We start from the raw sequence: 14,543 nt of genomic DNA, 5'->3' as shown, positions 1-14,543 counted from the left end.
ATTAATTTAATTACTAACTAAGTATACTAATTAACTATATTATTTATTATAACTTACTTTTACTTTTTACTTTAACTACTATATATTATTATATATATATATATATATATATATATATATATATATAGTTATATATATATAGTTTGTATTTTACTTATCGTATATTACTTATCGTAAATGTTATATGAATAGCAAAATTTTTATGTTTTTTGTAGAATGATATTTTGTAAACATCATAAAATTTCAAATATCTCGTTGAGGAGTTAGCTGTGATTGCATTAAAAAATATTATCTTCATCTTTTTGTGAAATAAATGCTCTGTTTTCAGTATTTTCAGAATTCGATATAATTAATAGAGTTTTAACTTTTCTCTAAAGATACACAAAAATATTTTTAACGATTAAATATAAATTTAGGACATCTCGTAATTATTTAATATAGAATTCCGAAAAACTGTCTTCATGTCTTCTATTGTACAGAATGATTGGAAAATTTATTTTATTTTTTTATTTTAGTTAGAATCAGTATCTAATATGAGAAAAGCCAAATCTCAAAGCTCAATCATATCGGAAATTTCTGGAAATAGAATGCTAATTTTATAGAGATAATTATTATATCTCAGAGAATATTTAAAGTTGCAAAGTTAAATTTGATGTTCTAATATTAGCCTTATCCTTAATTTATAATATACCGGATATAACGACTCATGATAAAAATATATAAATATTATTATTTATACAGATTAATATATACTTGTAATATATATAGTTAACTAATATAGAATTAGAGAATGTGTGTGCGTGCGTGCGTGCGTGCGTGCGCGCGCGCGCGCGCGCGCGCGTGTGTGTGTGTGTGTGTGTGTATACATATATATAAGCGCGTAGCCAGTAAAATATTTTTATTACTCCTATTCTTTGGCAATTTGTTGTTTATCCTTAACAAAGAGATGTAAACATCGAGTCTACTTTAACGTGAAATATAAAAAGAACAATAATAACGAAAGAACTTACCTGCTCTGCTTTTAATGTTAGTTCAATGAAAATCTGCTGTAATTTCTCGTTCACAAAATTTATGCAAAATTGCTCAAAGCCGTTTTTCTCAAAAATCTCGAAGCCATATATGTCTAAAATTCCAATCTCGTATCCATCCGAGTTTGTTTCCATAGCTGAATTGACTTTCTGTAAAATTATCAATTAATTAATAACAGAAGAACTAAATATGTTTTTTAACATAATTTTAGTTTTGCTGATCTATTCGGATTTATTTGAACTAGAATATAATTTATTCTTTTACTAACATTTTATTTAAAAAATCTTCTTTGGCATTTGATAACTTCGTCTAATTGTAAGATCTTTTCTCTGTGAAAATTTTTTTTTATTTCCTATATAATCATATCAATTCAAACGGTATCATATAAATTTGAATAAACCAGCAGAATTAAAATTATGCGATAATTTTGGGTTCAAAAGATTACATTGATATAATTAAAATAGATATTTCTTAAATGTATTTCTTATATCAAATAAAAACAATTAATTCTTTTTAAAAAAATTAAAGAAATAAAATTATAGTTAATTATTTTCTGTACCGATTTTTCTCTGACAGATAAGATTATATAATCAGCCAAAATACGCGATTCTTCTATATAATTAAAAAATTAATCATTTTAAATAAACTTTGATACTTTGAGTACTCTGCCACACCTTAACTAAGTAGTCAAAAAGTCTAGCGTAGATGTCCTTTGCTAAAGCGTCTCTCGTATAAAGCGCCTGTTCTACATTCAACATCACATCTACACTTTCAGATTGACTTCCCCATTTCGATTCGAATTCTCGAGAAATCAATTTGTGTGACAGTTGTTCTGCCGAGATTCTAAAGAGGTAGGCTGGAAACTCGAGAACTAAAAGCATACAATTAGAATCAGATTTTTAAAAAAGCAGAAAATGTAAATAATAATACAAATATGCGCAGAAATTATATTAAAACTTATTTTATTATCGATTAGTAATGTTTATATATAGTATGATAAGATATGGATAAATATGTTTTATGCGACTTATATACAAAGTTATCGCTTATATAAGTTATCGATTATATAAGAGATAAGTTATGTAATCGTTATATTATCTCATACATATTTTATTTTTTAAGTTTCGATTCATTGTATTCACTGTCAATGCTGAAAATTTACATATATAAGGTATGTAATACAATGCTGTATAAGATTTTCAGTATATTGGACAGTAAATATTGGAAAGCAACCTTAATTAGCATGTAGAATAGCTTACAATGTTTATCAGCTATTTGGGAATAATTGCCGTCTTCAACAAATTGTATATTTCCCAAGTGAAGAATTCCAGCTACTAATCTGAATATATCCATTACTTCTGCGTCTTTTATTTCCATAACACTCAACGCTGTAGACATTAAACAATACATAATTATTAAAGTAACGTATTAAATTAGCGAAGTCTATTAGTAATCAGGAAGAAAGATACAAGAATGTACTGTAATAATTATGAAACATTATACTATTAATTATAATTGCACAGAAATTAATTATCACTGTGAGATACATTTTAATTACGTACCTTTAAGAGTTTCCTGAAAATCTCGCGCATCGTTTGTGCCGTCCACTCTATAACTACCACCATAACTCAAATATTGATAATAATCGAGATCCGTCAATCCAAGTTCAGCTAGAAAATTTAAATACTTTTTTATTATCTTTCTAAACTATACTAATTTTATTTGTCACCGATACTTTTGTCTTAATCGATCACTCACTTTTCATTTCTTGATTGGCGCCCATCGCTAACTGATAAAATATATGAAAGTTCCGCTCGCCGGGATTATGGCAAGTTACTCTTGATTTTTCCAAAAGAAAATTCGAAATTTTTCCACCGTTTGGCTGACCGCCCGGCCCGAATTGCATCTCAACGTATTTTCCCTGAAAATTTAAGATTTCCTTTATTTCTGTTCGAGTATAATAATTTTGTCGACTGTAGTACATTTAACAAATTAGTAAAAACTAGTGAATCAATTCGAGTACAATTTGAAACGTACAAATCTACTGCTGTTATTGTTTCTCACTGTCTTCGCGTTGCCGAAAGCTTCTAAAAGTGGGTTTGACTCCAAGATCACGTCCTTTACTTTCTGTACCTTTTTGCCTCCGCCACTCACCCTCGTCACGTAGGACATTATATATTTCGCCGCAACCGTTTTTCCAGCGCCCGATTCACCACTGCAAGGTAAAGATCGAAACATAACAAGCACATTTTCGATATATATATTAAATTAATGTTTAATTAATATATCAAATTAATATTCAATTAATATATTAAATTAATATTAATAATTCAATTAACATATCAAATTAATGTTCCATTAATATATTAAATTAACATTCGATTAATATATTAAATTAATATTCAGTTAATATGTTAAATTAATATTCGATTAATATGTTAAATAAATATTTCAAAATATCAAATAATGTATAAATATTTTATTGAAATTTTTTTATTAAGGTAAGATTATTTTAATGCAAGTATCGTTTGTCAGTTTACCTAATAATAACGCATTGACTTTCGTTGTCGATCAGCATGTTTCTATACATCTCGTCCGCCAATCCATAGATGTGCGGCGGATTCTCGTACGGTGCCTAAAATGACATAGACTTTTCTTATGTTTTCTAACGAGAAAAATAGAATTTTCACTCTTACCGCGCCTTGATATATTTCGACTTCCTTCTCTCCGAAGTATGGCATTTGTTTGAAAGGATTAACCGACACCAATACGGGTCCGATACACGTCTGATAGCATTTTAAGGAACATTTATGAATTATTTGTTACAGTTTATTATTAAGCCATCTTAAAATGTCTTTTCAAAATTACGCATAATTATTTTACATAAAAAAGGATACAAATATATAATCGTCCATGTATCTCTTCCTGAGGTTCTCGATGATGGCATCCTCATTGATCTTTGGTAGAAGAACCATATCGTCCACCCCAGAAATTTTGACATTTTGACTTTGCCAGTGGTACACCTAAGGATAAAAAATAAATTGATTTTGATTAGTGAGACCACGTTTGACTACCTTATACTATCGCGAATTTATGAAAATTACGGACGCAGCGACACACGAGAAATCGGTGAACGTCGCGGATTGCGAATCCAATTACAATTTCTGTGTCGTGAATATCAGAAGTGCTTATTCGCTCTGACGGACGTTTCACGGATCGTCGATTCATCGATCGCTTCCGCTCCTCTTTCAGCAAGGGTTCAGTCCAGCGCTCTTACTATGCCCTTTTAACACGCGCAATGGCTTATAATAGATACTATACTTGAACATTAATGTATTATTTATATATATATAGCGTTTTTTATATATATATAGCAAACCTGTCAAAATTTGATTTTATATTGCAATAGACGCGTTTCAATATTTTTTATTCCGTAAGTAATACTCTTTAAAGTATTTTACATTTATTTAATTAGGTCACTATAACAGCAAACAGTGTCAATAAAATCACAAATGTTGACATAAACTGATCTGACTTCTGCTCTTTGGCATTTCTATATAATACTAACAAAAGATTTTATGTCGAAGAATTCTTCTTCTTTCTACGACATAAAATCTTCTTCTTTCTGTTTTATATCCTCTAATTACTTTAGAGTGCTTTCCTATAAGAGACATAAATGACACAGTGATCATTTTTTACATTCTTTTCTTCATGACCGTTCTTACTTACTGCCCTTGGATTTCTTATGTACAAACATAAGCGTATTGAGTAAGACCATAAAAAAAAAGAATGTAAAAAAAGTGGCGAATAAGGAAGTCCGGTGTGATGATGATGAAACGAAGCATTCTCAGTTGCACGCAGTATTAGAGAACGCGAGAGAAATCGTAGTCAGCGTATATGATGATACTTCCGGCCGAGCGATTCTTTTTCAACAAATTTCGTATATAGTATTGAGTATATCATATAATGTCACGAGACAGAAACTTCTTTCATAACTGCTCTAGCGAGGCTTCAAATTAATTGCATTTTAAACGATCGTTTGATATAATCCACCGAATTAACGGATTAATGGACAAAGGATTCTGAGTATTATATTTTTGTAAAGCATAAACTCCAAATTGATGTAGCTAACATATTATTTTTATGATTTTATTTTGATAACATAAAAGTCAAAATAAGTTTTTTTTGTTACATAATAATGGTTTTTTGTTACAAAATTTGACCGTTTATTGACGTTATTATACCCATATAGCTCAGAAGATTGAAGCAATATTGTTGCAATGTTGCAATATTGCAGATTGCAATGTAACATTGCAGAGATATTACAGAAATGTAAATTAATGCCACAATATGCCTGCAAAATGTCAGTAATATGCTTGTAATATTCTATAAACATTGCAAAACTGTAATTCTTTAATTGTTATAATAATAATAATATAAAAATATAAGTTTTACAATATTTATGTAGCACAGTTTTTTAGATTAATTACAGTCGTTTTTATGATATAATAATTAATATATAATTCATTTTATATTTAAATAAAAAATTTATTGATCTATTATTTGACGGCCATTTCATTAGCTAAGTTTTATATTTATTTTTAATATGAAATCAAAAGATTGTATAATATCGAGTTTAGATACAATCAAAACGAATTATTATCGATAAGATGATAAGCAATTAAACTGCTGAAAATGATTTATCGAAATATTAATTATGTGATCGATGATATATTTACGACTGATGTGAACGCAAGAATAAACCAGCGCCTGAACTTTATTGATAAATTTTATACCGTCATTTTTTAATCGATTTCAATTGATTCGGAATGGTTTCAAATTAAAAAGAATCACTGCGATTAACTTAATCCATGATTAAGCTTACCGATTGTATTATTATATTAATGTGGATAATATTTGTAGTTTGTTTGGGGCACATACATGCTTACGAATAAATTTATCCTTCAGAATTAATACTATATTTATTGGAATATTTTATTGGAATGTTTTATCATAAAAAACTGCTTTTGGAAAGCACATATCACTAGAAATGTAATTTGTAGAAAAATTAAAGTTAGTGAGATATATGTATAGAAATAGTTTTCATTTTAGTCTTCTAAAAAATTTATCGAAATACATTACATTGCAATATTGCTGGAACGTTTTGTTGCAATATAACAAAAAGCGGACATAACATTGCTGGAATTTTGAAACAATGATTCAGTAACGTTTCGTAACCACCATGCAATATTGTAATGTTTCAATGAAATCATTTCTGCAATGTTTCTGCAATCTTTCTGTATCCTTATGATATGTCCTTTTGTGCTGTATGGATAACGTATTAATCAAAATAATGTTATTTTGATTTTTTCTTGACTTTTGTATGTTACTTGAGTAGGTTTTTGAAAAAAAATATGCAAGACACAAATGACCCAATCATAGGTATTAAAGATTGATTATCATTTTTATCTTGTAAAAATATATAAATAATATATATGTAAGCTGTTTGTAATATAATTTCCTTCCCCTCTTTCTAGAATTAAGACACATCACTATCGATCCACCATATGCCGCCTCGTTAACATCTTGGTCCAATTAGTAATGGCGAAGCAAACTCGCCCGACTATGCGACATGCGAATGATCTCGTAAACCTCATAAAGCCTCACAAGCCTCACAAGGAAAGTTAAAAAGAGAAAAGAGGGAAGAAGAAGAAGAAAAAGAGATTTCGTTAGTCCGTATAAAAAGCGACGGGAATGTCATTTGTTCAGTTAACAATGCCTAACGAGATGAGAGAGAATGGTCACGCTTGCAAGTTTCTCATCGTCGCCATTTCGACGGCAGACGAATTTCGTTGACAATGGAAGCGTGTGGTAATCTTGCAATCGAGTTATTTGATCGGCGGGGCCGTTATAGGGTCAGCTAATTATGACCGATGGGGCTACTGACCGCGCGATCGATCGCATAACGTTCTCTCTTGTTGAGGTCCGCGCGTGCCGGACCAAAGCAGAAGCATGATTTCACGGTTTCCACCGCAATGAAACTGTTCGTTCACCGCAGTTCCGCCGGCATGGTCAACGAGATATCGCTCTATTACTCTGTCGCGGACATCGATCTTTCTGTCACATTTCGCATGGAAACTATACTGATAAATTTTACACGGTACATCGTTATGTAAATTGTTTATATATTAGAAGATCAATCCATTTCATTTTCTGTTTAAACGAAAGTCCATCTAGTGTCCATTTCCATCAATATAAATTAACTTTAATCCAGATTTCATTTACTGTTAATCTTTCTCTAATTCTTAGATTGAACAAGATGAAGAATATATTAAATCAAGATGGAGTATAATAACATTTTATTATTTTTAACTTACAAATACATATAAATACATCAAAATGTAAATCAATCATTTCTAATGGCTAGGTTCAAAGTGATCTACATCCATGTTAACGTATGCATTTAGTAAATAATAAATTAAATTTGAGTCAACTTTCATACACTTTTTTTAGTTAAATTATTTAATTCTATTGTTTTAGTTAAATTAATTAACGTTATATTAAATAGAAGCAATGGCGATCTATAGAAATAATTAAAAACTCAAATTGGGTATAATATTACATTATAAATTTAACAGTGTAAGAATTGATTATAAATACTGAACTAATAATTCTATTTCCGACTTTTTTGAATGATTTTTACAAGAATTTAACTTATTATAAAAATACGTCAGATATATATTTATTGTTTTAATAAAATGTAATTCTTTAATCGTATCTGTTTTTTGTCGATTTGTAATGACATACATTGCGCACAACAAATCGTTCATTGTCAGCCAGATGATAACACCTTCTATCTTCTGTTATCAATAAGTCGACAATATCAAATAATGGATTCAAACCGGATATATCACGTGACACACATGTAAATATATATAAAAATCATTTTAATGATGGTATCTATTGATAGTATCCGATAATATGTATTTAAACAATGATATTATAGTATACAGTATTTTATATATATTTCGCATTTTGAAAAAATTGTCTCAAAGGAAGAAATCTTATCCAATGAAACTTTTTTAATTTGCTTATTTAGAAAAAATAGACTTAAAGCGGGAAAAAAGAATTAAGCAGGAGACACAGAATCTTACATAACACATGACGTATAACTCATAATGCTTAAGAAAATGTACCTTCATTTCCTTTCTTTCCATGAAATAAAAGACTATGATTAGTCGATTTTCTTATGCCTTATATGTTGTGCTCCTGTTTTAAAAGTTTTCCCGATAACAATTCGACGCAGAAAATGATCGTTTAAGTTTTAGAATTGCCGTTTTTTTAAATCTCAGAAGTAGTTTTGTGACTCATGGCAGGTGGAGACATCCGCTGATAGAGAAATGCATTCGGAGATCATTCTCAGAAATATTATCTTATGGCGTTGTAGAATAAATGTGTGTCTCAAACAGGGCTGAGCATGTATTTGAAACTTGACTGACTTTTATTTAAAAAATAGTATTGATAAGATAATTATATTTTGTATTTTGTGTTTGTTCGGAATACATGAAAATATTTTGTATTTTGTATTTCATGAGAGCATATAAAAGTATTTTGTATTTTATATTTCAGTATTAATAACAAAAGATTATGAAAGTATTTTAATATTGATAATCAACCTTATTATTTGAATTACAAGATACAACAAGCTTTCAATCTTTCGATTTTAAATACAAAATATGTAATACTTTTTATGTGATCCGCTAAAATAAACAATACAAAATACGCTTGTATTGCAAATAGTGTGTTTTAAATAAAAGTATTTCAAATACATGCTTGGTCTCAAATGTTAGTACGCACGAATCGGTATTTCCAGACCGGCTCGGACAACAAGATGAACACGCGTCCCTTAACTTTATTATCGCTTGCATCCTTCGGAACAATTAACAATGGTTATAAGCACGCATCGCAAGGACGTATGCGTGCTTGTGCTATCGTTCCGCTAGACTCATATTTGCACGTCTCTGATAACGCGTTGCTTAATCACTTCTGTGATAACGATCTCTTTTTTGGCGAGAGTTATCGTCACGAAATTTCCAGCGATCGAGGATGAAAATTGAATGCGCGCCGCGCGTCATTCTACAGTTACCTCTAATTGAATCGAATTGAAATAATAGATGCAATTAAATTACGTGACTATACATAAGAAAAAAGTATTTGGTATTAGTAACTATAATTGCATGGTAAAATAATTAGGAACTTCATTTTTACGGTTATTACTGCTATAATGTCGATAATAATAATTATATTTTAATTCTCTCAAACATGAAAAAATTGTATTACAATAAAAATTATGATAATTTCCTATATTAATATAATAGATATAATAATATAGTAGAAATATCAAGATATAAATGGTAATTAAAACATTTCTCTTCAGTAAATGCAATTAGAATTATAGTGAAGTTCACTACTTTTTATGTGATAATAGTAATTAAAAAATTTGTTAAGAAAAAAAACTAAAGATTTTCAAATGAGGTGTGTGACTTGTTATTATTGTAATAACACAATTGACTAACTTGCACGGTTAAAATAACTATAAATATATTTATTTCAAAAAATGACTGTATGTTATGATAATTATATTAATAGTTAAATTACAACTATTTTTTTCCTCTCAGTGTATCATGATGCGTATCGTTATAAAAGAAAAAAGAAAAAAATTGAGAGTCCCATCACATCTTAATAAAAATCAACTCTCTGATGGCTCTTTAATAAATCTTCCCTTCTCCATCACGTCTCTTTAAATAAATGTTTATCGATCTCTACGACGGAAAAGTCGTAACGTAATGCAAATCATAACAGGATATTATATCGGTCGGTGTACTCAATGTGCACAACCGTAAAATTCCCAGCGCATAATAACAGTTGTAAAAGTGTTCTCAGAAGGTACGGAGGTTACCAATAGGCATACCTTATTGGGAGAGATTTTAAGATACGTCATTACACGCATCAATGACGATTCTTCTCTTTCCCGCCCACTCTCTCCTTCTCTATTATACTTTATACCGTTATGATCGCTCTGATTTCCAGAATTGGACAGTCCATAGATTAGATATCGTAAATCCCAATTGAAGAGAATTTTGCCTTGTGAATGAAATTATCGGCTGATGTCGCATCCGATACAAACGCCAAAAAATTGAAAGAAATTGCAGTTATAGTATTGGGTTGTCCGAAAAGTTCGTGCCGATTTTGAAGGAAAATTGAAACGCAGAAGATTTAAATTTTAGTATACATTTATTAAATTTAAATCTTTTGCGGCACGAACTTTTCGGACAACCCAATATTATTGCGAACATATCTTCGGATTTCTTAGTTTTGTTATAATGGCAAATATCTGTTCTAATAAATATCGATAACATGCAACTTTTACCGGAAATATATTCGTCGGACTGTCGAATCGATTAGAAACAATATACATGAAACATTAAGCAATATAGATGATAAAACAATTTATAAATATTCTCCTTGAAATCCGTCCTCAACAATCGCCAATGCAATTGTCAACGTCATTCAGTCCAAGATGCACTTATACAGATGACAACGTCCAGTACATGGCGACCGTATGACGACAATCGTTTCTTTAACTGTTCGAGCCAAATAGAGATCGCCTACGAAAGCCTCTCATCTGAGATGTCTACCTCGCTTTCGAAAGTGAGAGACAGAGCGAGGAAGAAGAGGGAAAGATGCAAACTAGTTCAACGAACCTGTTAAAGTCGTGGAAAACGTGATTCACAGAGCGTGTGAGCATGCGAGGTGTAATGCTGCATAATCCTATTTTGTAAATTTATTAGGCAGCGGTTGGAGTGTATATTGCATTGAAAATTTCGATCGCCAGCAACCAATTTTACCGTATGACAGTGCGCAGAACTTATATCTTTAACTGTTCTTCCGGAATTGACGGGGAGAGTCAGATATTAAACTCGGTTATTAATCTCTTTGTCAATAGCGTCAAACAATTCGTTTTTCTTTATGTCTGTATATATTTGGATTATTCTTTTTAAAATTTATTTATTTATATCAGAATTTTGAATATAAATTAAAATTTATTTATTATATCAGAATTTCGAATATAAATTTTGTATATAAATTTCGCTTCGCGATCGAAAATAAGATTATTTTTTTTAATTGATTTATTCTCGTTGATCTAATACAAATTATAATTGCCAAAATATACTTAATTATTGTTATTAGTTATTCTTTTTTTATATATAAATTATGTTCTATTTTTATACGATTTACTTGCCATTTTGGTTCCTTGAAATTAAGTCTTCTAATTGACATAAATTAAATTAAGTATTTTTTTAATTAATCAAAACTAGTATAGATCTTACAGTATAGATCTTACAAACAGTATCAATAGCTGTGTTACAGATTTTGGTGTCAACTTCGAAAGATTAACCATTCCGTTAAGATTTCCAATGCCGAAAGCATTAAGAAATATTAAGACTAAACATTAGAATGTAGACATTAGAAAGATTATTATAAATGTGTATTAAATATAAAGATTATTAAAACAACATTAAAATAGTAAGATTAAAATATTCTGATGATCTGCAAAATGCAATACTAATAATTTCAAAAATCCGAATCCTTTGATGATTAATGGATTTCTTAGAAATGAATCGCTCACCGATCCGTATATTAAATACGTCATCGACGTGACTATATTTTCTCTCGAGGGTAATTTATGCGAGCATGTCCTTGCACGCACACAACACGATGATATTCAATGTAAAATGGGGTAATTATAGATTTCCAATTAATTTGGAAATCGTCTCTAATGTCTTCCCCGATTCGTGAACGATGAAACATAACGCTGCGTTACAAAGATTGCACTTTAATTAATGAGAATAATCAATCGCCCTCGCTTCATGAAAGTTGTTTCCTGCATCACGTTCGACGTTGAAGCATTTTAGTCTTGCCATTGAGCCATAAGAAAATGAATCACTTCCCGTTCACGAGACAAAGAAAGGCGGGAGGCAAGGATACGCATTCGCGACACGACCATCACGCGAAGATCATGAATTCTAGCAATTCTACGGTCGCTCCATATATATATATATATATATATATATCTGATTTTTCATTCTTCACAAGATTGACCTTCACAATTTTTATTTTCTAATTCAACACACACTTTCTTATTATTTATAACTGGAAAGACTTGTGCACAATCAAGTTAAGAGCATTTAAAAAATTCTTTAAAAAACCTTCTTGCTTAACTCGATATTATACACAAGTTTTTTATTTAATATTTCTTTACACACACACACACACGCACGCACGCACGCACGCACGCACGCGCACACACATATACGTACATAACACTTATGTCGAAAGTAAGAACTTCGAGATGGGAAAATTTCTGACATCATTTAACTACATGATACTTGATCATTTACGATTCAAGAGTCAAAGCGAGACAATCTGAGCTGAATTTAAAGTTTACTTTGAGATCAAATTGAATATGACAGAATATATATTTATAATACTTAATTTAACATATATTTATAATACTTAATTTGGAAAGCTCAAATCTCCTCCTCGGAGATTTTCTTCAGAAGAGAAGCTACACAATTTGTGAGTTATCTCCCTGATTTAATATATCGTTAAATGCATTATAAGATACTTTAAGATGAATATCCACAGATATTGTAGCTTCTTTGAACATATTTATATATCAAAGTCTTGATATGAATCCATAATTTTACAATACCATTACATCATATATTTCTTTAATATTCTTTGTTTTAATTAAATTTAAATTCTATTCTTGTATTATGTGTATCTAGACAATTTTTTTTCAATTCGTGTAGACTTTTAAATAATAATAATTAAATAAAACTCAAAACAAAATTATATTTTTTAATGATAATAACGCGAGCCTTTATCTATTTATTATAATAATATGGTCTCTCTTCGAAACTCAATATTCCATTTCCCCTCAATATTTCAGACAAATTTCAAAGCTCAAAAAACTGAAATCAATGGCACTGTTTCGTTTGTTTAATTACATATTAAATATTATCTTCAATTACCATGTCGTTGAAATTGAAAAAGCAGATCCAGTGAAATCGTCACCGCGGATAGTAGTATTACCTAATAAGAAAGCAATCTCAACTGCTTCGAATCATGTCGTCGTCACACAAATGACGCACGTGACACACCGAGGTGATCACCGACCGCTCAATCAACTCTATATTTAAAGGCAAAGGCACGCCGGGATTGGAAAACACACGTGCATACGTAAAAGACACGGTCGATGTCGACGGCTTCGTAGCCCGTCGCGGACTGAACGACTGCGGTGAGTCACATGACAGGGTACCGCCGTTAGCCGTACCGGTGTTGGGATGCACACGTTGCTTTTGTAAGAGGCGTAACGCGCCGTGTCCACGGCATATGCTCTATACAGAAAAATACTTACTATCAGCAAGTTATAATTACTTGTAACTTTCAAGTATTTCAAAAGTTTATTTAGCCACAAATCTATCATAAGTTCATCCAAATCAAATGTATCAAATTTATTCAAAATATCCCTATAAGCGCAAAATATTCCCAGAATGTTATATGATTATTATTAAAAAATTAAAATAAGTTATTATAATATTTCGAAAATACCATATAATATTATGAGAGTATTCTATAGAGGTTATATGTCCACTTATATAATATCTTAGGTATTATATCTTAATATCCTTGAAATTATTATTAAAATATTTATAAATATTAATTATTCTTAATTTAGTGCAATTTGAATTCACATTCCAGTAACGAAAAGTTCTTATCAGTTTATGCTGCATTTTGTGCTAAAAAAATGTTTTCATATGATTTTGAGTACATATTCAGTTCTACAATTGCGCGCCAAAATTACTTTCAGTCTTTAAACGTATACGTATACTAAACAATTGTAACAGTTTTACAAATTAAAATAAATTTTGTAATACTTTTTAATGTTTATACATTTTTAATATTATAGTACCATTAAATAATATTACTTTCAATAATCATGCAATATTATCAGGAGCGGACATATAACCTTCCATTAATTTAATTTTTCGAGAATATTATTTAATATATTATTAATATACTTTTTTACTACGATATTCTTAAAATGTTACATGTTTAATATTTTAAATATGTCTAAAATATTACTTAATATCAAATAATATTATGCGCTTATAAGGATATTCTCAATTCAATAAGTTTAATATTTCAATCAAAATTATTAAGACAAATTTGATTTACTGTTTTTCAGCAAGGGATAATTCTACAACATTTCGTCTTTGTTTAACAGTAGCAAACAACAAGGATGTAATATTTTATTGTGTTACACATTTTATCATCCAAGTATCTCTTATTGGAAAGCACTCCAAATAAAAAGTCGCTTCTTCAATCAATTTTATAATATTCTTTAAAAGAAAAATAAATTCTTGTTTTATGTACATAAAACAAGA

At 29.7% G+C, this 14,543-nt stretch overlaps 1 protein-coding gene across 1 annotated transcript in view; it reads right to left on the bottom strand.

The window, feature by feature from the left end:
- The window catches only part of LOC105623184 (unconventional myosin-Ie-like), a 33,735-nt gene extending 29,731 nt beyond the window's left edge, over positions 1-4,004 (bottom strand). The window contains exons 1-9 of the mRNA XM_012204583.1: positions 3,927-4,004; positions 3,726-3,815; positions 3,570-3,664; positions 3,067-3,244; positions 2,788-2,950; positions 2,592-2,699; positions 2,289-2,417; positions 1,704-1,900; positions 1,011-1,178 (exon numbers count right to left, since the gene is read on the bottom strand). Of these exons, the coding sequence (XP_012059973.1) occupies positions 1,011-1,178; positions 1,704-1,900; positions 2,289-2,417; positions 2,592-2,699; positions 2,788-2,950; positions 3,067-3,244; positions 3,570-3,664; positions 3,726-3,815; positions 3,927-4,004 (1,206 nt within the window). The remainder of the gene's footprint in view (positions 1-1,010; positions 1,179-1,703; positions 1,901-2,288; positions 2,418-2,591; positions 2,700-2,787; positions 2,951-3,066; positions 3,245-3,569; positions 3,665-3,725; positions 3,816-3,926) is intronic.
- Between the last annotated feature and the right edge of the window lie 10,539 nt (positions 4,005-14,543).

The sequence above is a fragment of the Atta cephalotes genome (assembly GCF_000143395.1).
Source record: "Atta cephalotes unplaced genomic scaffold scaffold00054, whole genome shotgun sequence".
Classification (NCBI taxonomy): Eukaryota; Metazoa; Arthropoda; class Insecta; order Hymenoptera; family Formicidae; genus Atta; species Atta cephalotes.
This window is presented reverse-complemented; position numbering and strand designations above follow the sequence as displayed.